The sequence below is a fragment of the Tasmannia lanceolata genome, unplaced genomic scaffold, assembly GCF_043159265.1.
Source record: "Tasmannia lanceolata isolate RefF3 unplaced genomic scaffold, GAP_Taslan_0.1 ptg000003l, whole genome shotgun sequence".
Lineage (NCBI taxonomy): Eukaryota > Viridiplantae > Streptophyta > Magnoliopsida > Canellales > Winteraceae > Tasmannia > Tasmannia lanceolata.
This window is the reverse complement of record NW_027518680.1, coordinates 14,144,529-14,153,646: the sequence shown is the minus strand read 5'-3', so window position 1 is coordinate 14,153,646 and position 9,118 is coordinate 14,144,529. Positions and strand designations below refer to the sequence as shown.

At 37.4% G+C, this 9,118-nt stretch overlaps 1 protein-coding gene across 1 annotated transcript; it reads right to left on the bottom strand.

The window, feature by feature from the left end:
- Positions 1 to 2,219: 2,219 nt before the first annotated feature.
- Positions 2,220 to 2,699, bottom strand: LOC143865794 (F-box/kelch-repeat protein At3g61590-like). The gene has a single exon (XM_077375900.1). It carries the CDS (start codon positions 2,697 to 2,699, stop codon positions 2,220 to 2,222), a length of 480 nt encoding a protein of 159 aa, XP_077232015.1.
- Between the last annotated feature and the right edge of the window lie 6,419 nt (positions 2,700 to 9,118).

The following is a 9,118-nucleotide window of genomic DNA, read 5'->3' as shown; positions in this document are numbered from 1 at the left end:
CTCAACATTGCACGTCGAAGGAAGTTTCTTCTAAGCTTACTGCTACGATACTATTAAGCCATTTCAAAGAAGAAAACAACCAAAATTATGGACGTGAGCTGCATTGCTATTTTCATGGTTTTATTGTCATTTGATTTGTTGCTCAATATGCTAGTGAAGTTTCTATTTTAATTTTCTAATTAGTAATTAGTTGATGTTTGCTTTTTCATCATTTTGAATGTAATTGGAAGGAAGAAATCTATTCATGGATATGGGCACAATTGAAAAACACCTCCTTTATATGAGATGGGAATGGAATAGAGAGCTTGGTTTTTGACAATCAAAATATTGAATGAAAAGTTTTCTTCTCTTGTGGAGAAAAGGCGTTTTTTACACTTCTTTCTTAGAGTTTACCTCCAACGTGGGTTAGCTTTTGAGCACCACAATTATCTTTTGTTTTTGTTTTTCGGATCATCATCGCTGTTATCGATCGCGTGCCCATTGGACGTCAACAATTTTGAGCTTCATTGCACCGCCTATTGAATGATTTTCCTTTACCAATCTATATGCCTCAATTTCACAATTCTTTTCCACTTTCTTACACTGAACTGAAATCATATGTTATCATTTTTTTCTGGTGCATTCCTCCGTTGTTGAGCTTATCTAATGTCTTTCTCCAAATCTAATCTAATGTCTGCATTCTAACATTTCTCCTATGGAAAAATCATGTTTCTCTATTTTTTTCTTTTTTGTCACTTTTTTTTTAAGAACAACCGAAGATAGCATAAAAAGAGAGAATGGATTACTGCAATTAATGACCTTGACATCGAAAAGAAGAAATAGGGAAGGCATCGCAAGAATCTGTGTCACAATGGCTATGTGAAGAGTAAGACTAGTTTAGAAACAGTATAGCGTGATTACTCTAGCTGTATAAGTTATTTTGCCTCGATCTTTGACAATTATACAAATCAATTAAATTACTAAAGATAATTTAGAAACAAATTCGATCTTCATGCTAATAAGCAAGCTTGTTTGCTTACGTTAAATGTTGGAAATGTAAGCTTGACCACTCGACCCGTGACTACTTGACTCTTGGTTTTCCATTGTCATGGAAATTGTTACTTCATTGGGAGCTTGCAAGATAGCCCTGACTACATTGGAAATCTAGTTTTTAGGAGTTATTGTTCTAGGGACTTTGTTTTATGTTTTGGAATTATACAAGTCATTATTTTTCATATGTTATTTGCTATTGGTAGCATAGGGAAGCTAAAAGTAATTAAGTCTTGTTAATCACGGATTTGAAATGTAGGCTATATTTTGGGCCATGATCGTCTTCATATGTAAGCCATTTTAGTGAAATTTGAAGGGTCTTGAGTAGTATAACAACTTGGGTTACTTTCTTTATGTGTTTGGCATCAAGAGAACAATTTTCTTCTCTTGAATATCATCTTCTCCCTCCAACCTATTGGCAATTATGAGAGGTAGAAACTCTCTCTCTCTCTCTCTCTCTCTCTCTCTCTCTCTCTCTCTCTCTCTCTCTCTCTCTCTCTCTCTCTCTCACACACACACACACACACACGCGCGCACGCATGCACAAACACAAGTTACATGTGCTCAGTAAATATAATATCATTCCCAGATACCCATGAACTAAGAATCCCTCCCTATAGCCCACTAACCAAGAAATTTCTTTATGTAGCCCATGCCGAGAGGACACAATAATCATAATAATCTCTTCTAATATGTCCGTAATGCTTTAGAAAAATTTCACGAAGAAGGTTAAAAGAATCTACTTGGCTCTAATCCTGGCTCTAATATAATGTCTGCAATATGAAATTTCTCCTGTAGAGAAGCCTTGTTCCTCAACAGAACAACCAAAGAAAAAATAAAAAAAGAGAGTAAATGAATGCAATTAATGACCTTCTCATCGAAAACGAAGAAACACTGAAGGCACCACAAGCATTTGTGTCACAATGGTTATGAGAGGAGCGATGCTAGTTTAGAAACACTAGGACTTGATTACTCTAGCTGTAAAATTACTTCGCATTTATCTTTGACAATTATACAAATCAATTAAATCACTAAATATGAATAGTAACATCATTACTAGGAGAATCGCGTAATAACCAAGACATCATTTTAATAAAATGTTAAATGGTGACAATAGCTCAGAAGAGGATAAATAAATACTTGAAAGCAGAAATAAATAATCGAATTTATCCTTAAATGAGCGATGCATGTCACATGAGAAAATCGATGGCTACTCTAGATAAGATGGACATGAAAAATAAACTAATGTAATAGTCGAGGTTCAAAGCAAAACCCCTGAGATTCATGATAATCAGGATTAGAAGTCTAGGCGATGGGTCTAAGACCTTGAGATGCTTCCTAGATAAATCATACATTATAACAAAAGGGGACCCCGTGATGGTGAAATAAATAAGGTCACCATGACCAGTGCATGACAAACTCCTGGTGGCAGACATGAGGAATAAATCACAGACTTCTTTTGGAATCCATCCTATTCTCTTCCAATTTTTAGTCGAATTGTCGAGCTGCCAGATCCCAATCTCGTTGATAAGTCCTTCCATTCCAAGTCCACCGATCATCATCAACCTGCCTTTGTGATCCATAAGCCTGATAAAAGTAAGCGAAGGGGGTACGGGAGCCTCTAACATTACCCATTCCATGGTCTTAATATTAAACGCTGCGATCGACATTGGAAAGTGTGTAAAATGAAGTACATAACTCCGTTGCTGATTGTTTTTGATGGAGTAAGAGGCCTCTCACAGGAAAGCTTTTATTTGATAAAGTCCAAATTTGAGTCTGAGAATCATAAACTTTGGCGGATAGAAGGAAGCTTTCGGACCCATTTGAGACTAGCCTGAATACCACCGAAACCAATCTAAAGAATCCATTAATTCTAACAACAAACAATTCTGAGATGATATAGAAAAGCCGAACAGGATGGACAGGAATGGATATAATGTTGTGAGACTTGGAGATTGGGTTGCAGACGCAGAGACTAAATAGATCGGGCTCTATAAAACAAACAGATGAGTCCATCGCCAGCAGTAATCGGACGAACGAAAAATGGGAGAAAGCGAAAGCAAAGATCAATCCATTTGTTTAAGGAGGGATCATGTAAACACCCGAAATTTCAATGCCCAAAATACCCCTACTTATAACTTCGTGCCCCTTTGAAAGGGGAGGGCATTTTTGTCTTTTGGAAACCCATTAGGGTTAGAACTCTGAATTAAAAACTATAAATACATCATTTAGTCCAAATTTGACTCTGAGAATTCGTAAACTTTGGCAGATAGAAGGAAGCTTTCGGACCCATTTGAGACTAGCCTGAATACCACCGAAACCAATCTAAAGAATCCATTAATTCTAACAACAAACAATCCTGAGATGATATAGAAAGGCCGAACAGGATGGACAGGAATGGTTATAATGTTGTGAGACTTGGAGATTGGGTTGCAGACGCAGAGACTGAGAATAGATCGGGCTCTATAAAACAAACAGATGAGTCCATCGCCAGCAGTAATCGGACGAACGAAAAATGGGAGAAAGCGAAAGCAAAGATCAATCCATTTGTTTAAGGAGGGATCATGTAAACACCCAAAATTTCAATGCCCAAAATACCCCTACTTATAACTTCGTGCCCCTTTGAAAGGGGAGGGCGTTTTTGTCTTTTGGAAACCCATTAGGGTTAGAACTCTGAATTAAAAACTATAAATACATCATTTAGGGTTCTGCAGAACATAACTCAACCCTAATCGTTTATGCAACCCCCGAAGAGAGAGAAGTTCGTGAGAACGGCGTGGGAGAATCTATCGCAGAGCCTTCGTCTACGAATCCGGATAAGAACTTCGAGTCTTAATTATTTTCATAGTTAAGAGAACTAAAGAAAAGAATATAATTAATCTTTTAAGATTGGCGTGTGTGTTGATCTATGGATGGATTCATAGATCCATAAGAAAATAGAATTTCGAATATGGAACTAGAATAATTAGGGTTTAGATTAATCCCTATAAAGCTTAGATTAATCATGATAAATAAATCTGAAATTTTTAGAGCGTGAAATTAGATTAGATAGATTCCTCTCATCGATACGAGTCCAACGGATCTAACCACACGCGAATCGGAGCTAAAACGCGAAAGTTATGGCTTTTTGAAGTTTTTGGGACAAATCTGGAATTCTGCTGAAAAACTCAGTCTGCGACCTTACGACTTCCGAAGCATAGTTTAGGATTTCCGAAGGGATACCAGCAGAATTGCTTCTCCGGCTTATATCTTTGGAAGGCTCTTCGGAAAGCTTTTGGACTTCCTAAGGTACATCAGTCGGACGTCCGAATGCTGAAATTCTGTGAAACTTCGAAAAATCATAACTTCTTTGTTTCTTGTCCGTTTTTGAAGCTCTTGTACTCTACGGACATGCCAGAAATGCGTTCTTTCTGTTAAAAATAGTTTCAAAAGTTTTGGAGAGTCTATAATGATGAAAATTCTAAAATACTAAAAGAACCCTTGGACGGTTTACCGATTCTTTTCCAAAGGGGCACCAAAAGATGTCTTGTGTCAGAAGGATGATATATATGCCTGATAGGATTGAAATTAATGATGAAACTCATGGAGAATATTCATACTCCTAATTGTAGGTGATTATGAAAAGGAAAAGTTTTCATCAATCAAGGTATGTAATAATGTATTACTCTGGGTGAACCGTTAACCCATTCTCTTTGATTACTTATGTTATTGTTTGTGTACCTCCGATTTGTACCTATAAGATTTTAGTTATCACTTGGGTCTAGCATGCTATTCTTATTATCCTATATACCATTTGATTTCAGTTTCGTTATGATATTGTTTCGATATGGACTCTTTGGCTTTGTACCGATATGGATTACTTTGATTTTTGCTTTTGCCATGATATTGTTAAGTTTACCTATAAAGTGAACTTTTGAAACCCTTATGAGACCCTTTTGCTGAGGTTTGACGATCATCCTTATGAACTCTTCGATACCATCTGTTTGGACTCATATGGCTTTTGTTACCGCCATAGCTTTAGTTATTCTAGTTTGTTACAAACCTTTGATATGACACCTGAACCTTTGGAAAATATCTGTTTTGGACTCTGGACTTGGGAGCCGTTATCTGGACCTTTGGAACTATCTGTTATGGACTTTGTATTCACCTTCTGTTTTTCGATACTTTGGTGGAGGCTTGGGTTATTTTTGGACCCTGCCATATGGGGGTAATACAATTGGCAACTCTTGACCCACCGTGGGGGTAGTACACTGGAACTTCTGGCCCGTCAGTGGGATAAAACGATGGCCCTGTCGACTTGTATCTAAACTTTGAGGAACTAATTCTGACACCGTGGGCGGTCGGTGTAATCAATAACACGCTTTTTGGACCCGTGGGCAGTCGAGGTGAAAATAACTTGCTTTTTGGACTAAGCCGATGATCTCGAAGTGAAGTTTGCATTCTGAACTTTGAATTCCGAACACCCTTTGGCATTGACTATTGTTCTGATATTCTGGACACCCTTTTTTGCTTTGGTTTTTGTTTTGATTCTGGCTCTGACTTCTATTTTGATACTAGCTTTGATTACTATTTGATACTATTTAGTTTCGACTGCACCACCGTTTAGTATTCTGTTTTGATATGCTCTTTGATTATCATTACACCCACTCTTTCTGTTTGAGATTTCAATATCCAGCTCTGACCTTTCTGTTTGACCCTTAATTTAGCCTAGGCATACTTAGACCTACACTTAGAGTAGTGCTTATTATGTACTGAGCTTTTCAGCTGACTGTGGATTATATAACATTTTCAAGTCTTGACCCTCGTGTGGAGACCGAGGAACGGGACGCTTAGCTTTTGAACCGGATTCGGCTCGGAAATTTAGTTCATTTATTTCTGATTCATTAGGGAGTGAGTACTTTGCATAAGATGTAAAGATTTTATTATTTTATTTTGATTTAGGTGAGGGTTGAGATTTGATTGGGCTATGTTGGGTCCACAATATTTGAGAATTTGATATTTTATTTATGGGATGTTAGGTTTATTTCTGTTATTGCTTTGTAGCCTTGTATGCTTGTGGGATTTATCTTGCAGGTGTACGGCGATGCCACGTCCTAAGCCCAGTGTGGGGTTTGGGGCGTGACAGATCATAAGCTAAACAAGAACCAGCCTGTTTTCTACTATAAATCACTAACCATAGCCTATGGGTATTTGGTGAGAGTTCTTAATTAAGTTTGTGAAAGTATGAAGAGAAATTGATGGATTTGAATGATTTAGATAAAACGGTTAATCTCAAAATGATTGTTATTGGTAAAGATGAAAGGACCCTGATCATCATATCCTCTGGAATTTTACTCCAGATTCTCTCATCCATCTCCTCCTCCTAATTTGATTCTGCTTTCTGATAAAGAAATCTTCTGATTTTCGACTTCATTCTCTCATCTAAATTATCTTCCTTTTCATTTGTTGCTTCTTTCAGATAACGAAATATTCCGATTTTCCAATTGGAAGGAGCATAGCAGGAGGAAAAAGTAGGAACTGAAATCAAAATGGGTTTCATGATTTTTCAACTAGAGCTTTTTGGAAAGAGATGAACCTTACCTGGATTTGAAGAAATGAAGGTGTCTGAATTCCCAAGATTTTCCCAATTCATAGTGTCCAACGCTAATTTATACATGTAAAAGTAGCACACGCATCGCATGACTAAATTTTAATGATGTGAGAGTAGAGCGGGACCTTAAAAATTTAAGACGTTCAAAAAGGAAATGTTATATGCACAACTTTATTTGGATATTTGAACAAACCTAGCTGTCTTTTCTTCTTTAATCGGCTCGTGAGAGCATTTTAGGAAATATAATAACCTCTTGACAGCTCTTTAACACTAAAAGAAGAGTAAGATTAGCAAAAATATCAAAATATGGTTGTGCCTTCACTGCCTTTTGCTGATATCATTTCCCTTATTATTATGGGATTTGCTAGGGTCCATCGCAGAAGGCATTTTGCGGGTGGTCTGTCGCATGTCAGACCAGCCACCTCGTGAATGGAGACAACGGCTTTTCTCTCCATTTACAAGGTGGCTGGTGCCTTTTGCGATGGACGCTAGCAATTCCCTATTATTATTATTTATTATTATTATTATTTGAGGAATGCTAAAGGCAATGGTGCCCTTGCAAAACTCAGATGAAAGGCTGCCCCCATTGGTTGCATGTCACTATAAAAAATATTAATGAACGGATCTATTGATTGTTTATAATCTACAACAATAACAACTATAGCAGCAGCAGCAACAACAACAACAACAATAATAATAGGGAAATGATATTTACGCCCCTTTTGATCACCAGGGACACCCATTGCCAGTATACTTTGCAATCAAAGGCACTGGATTTTTCTGACATCACGTACATTAGCCCCCTTTTTTGTCATTGATACACTGACGCTGGGTGTCCCTGGTGATCAAAAGGGGCGTAAATATCACTTCCCTAATGATGATGATGAAAGGAAACTATGCAAAAAAACAGCTACAAGGGCGCCCCCATTTGATCCGTGTTATGAAAAGTGCACTTATAATATCATTGGAATCTAAAATTTTAATAAATGTACTTTGGATGACAAGGGTCCAATTGCCTTTTCGCCAACGGTTGATGCCATTTTTTTGGCGAATGAACTAGAATACTGTTGCGGTAAAGTAGAACTAAGCTATTTATTATTCCAACTTTAGCGCAAAGGTTGCCGCCTATTTTATTTTATTTTTTTCTTTTCACGGCGGAAAAGCAAACACTGTCAGAAACGGTCGCCAATAAAATCCCACCAACTGTAATAAATGTGCTACAGGAATAAAGTGAATTTTGGCAACGGATTCTAGCAAGAGAAAAGTACATAATGCCTTTTGCCCTTCCTGACACCATCAGAGTCCAACCTCAAACATTTTCTTTGCAATCCCATTTTGAATATTTTATTATTTCTTACTGTCTCTTTCGGCTAGCATTTAATACATATCGACTTCATTCATGTCATGGACCTTCAATGGAAATCCTACCATTAAGAACGGCTATATTATTAATTATACCGATAATTTTTCTCGACCCATCGTTGCCAACCAACGGAAACCCTAGAACTAAGAACGGTAGCATTATTAAGTATGTTGGTATCGTCTCTTCCACTTGATCCGAGTTTATTAAGATAGATAGTCAGTTGGTAAATTAGACACGGCAACATTATTAAATAAACCACCAGTGTTTTTCCCACTCCAACTGTTATATCCACTGATCGAACCATCGTTGATTAAGATGATTGATCGTCCCAATCAGAAACGGCAATGTTTTTAAATATACCACCAGCGTTTTTCCACTCGAACCTTTATATCCACTAATCAAACCATCATTTATTTAGGTAATCAAGCCGGTGTTTTTCTCACTCTATGAACGACAACGTCTGTCTCTTATAGAGGGAGCTATATGTTAAGGTGTACTATCATGCAACAAATCCGAGGACGCTATCTAGGCTCTAGTGGTGTCAGGAGGGCCAATAGGGTTTTTTTTTTTTTCCTCTACTTTTCCAAGATTAGTGAATGCTTTGAACTAAAATCCAAAACTACCCGCATAGCTGAGTTGTTTGCAATCATTGCCCGAGAGAAAAATTCTCTATCTTCGATCTCCCTCGATCTCTCTAATCATGTCATTTCCCTCTAAATTGTAAAAAGAGAAAAAATTCTGCGATTTTTTTTTCCAACAGAACTGTTTTTCTTGCAATCAGAACATGGGGTTAATAATGAAAAAATCCATGTTCCAGGGTGCACAAAAAATATAGCATTTCTAGAATGGATTAAAAAATGAATAAAAATCCGCACGTTGGGGGGAGGGGGTTGTGGGGCTCAAGATAAACTTGGAAAGAGATATTCTAGGAAACAAGCGTAATCCAGAAAAGGCACCGGAAAGACTCTGTCTTCGAGGTACGTAATACATTCATAATAGTACATTCTCTAATTTATCTTTGAGCTCACTTCAACTTGTACTGTTGTTGCCGCGTCTCCACATATGACTTGAGCATCGAAGAGTCCTCCAGAGTCCAACTCCAGTCCTCATTCCATGTGTTCACAGGTTGTTCCTTC

Coding starts and splice junctions, on each gene's coding strand:
- LOC143865794 (XM_077375900.1), bottom strand. CDS start 2,699: ATGTCGATCGCAGCGTTTAATATTAAGACCATGGAATGGGTAATGTTA.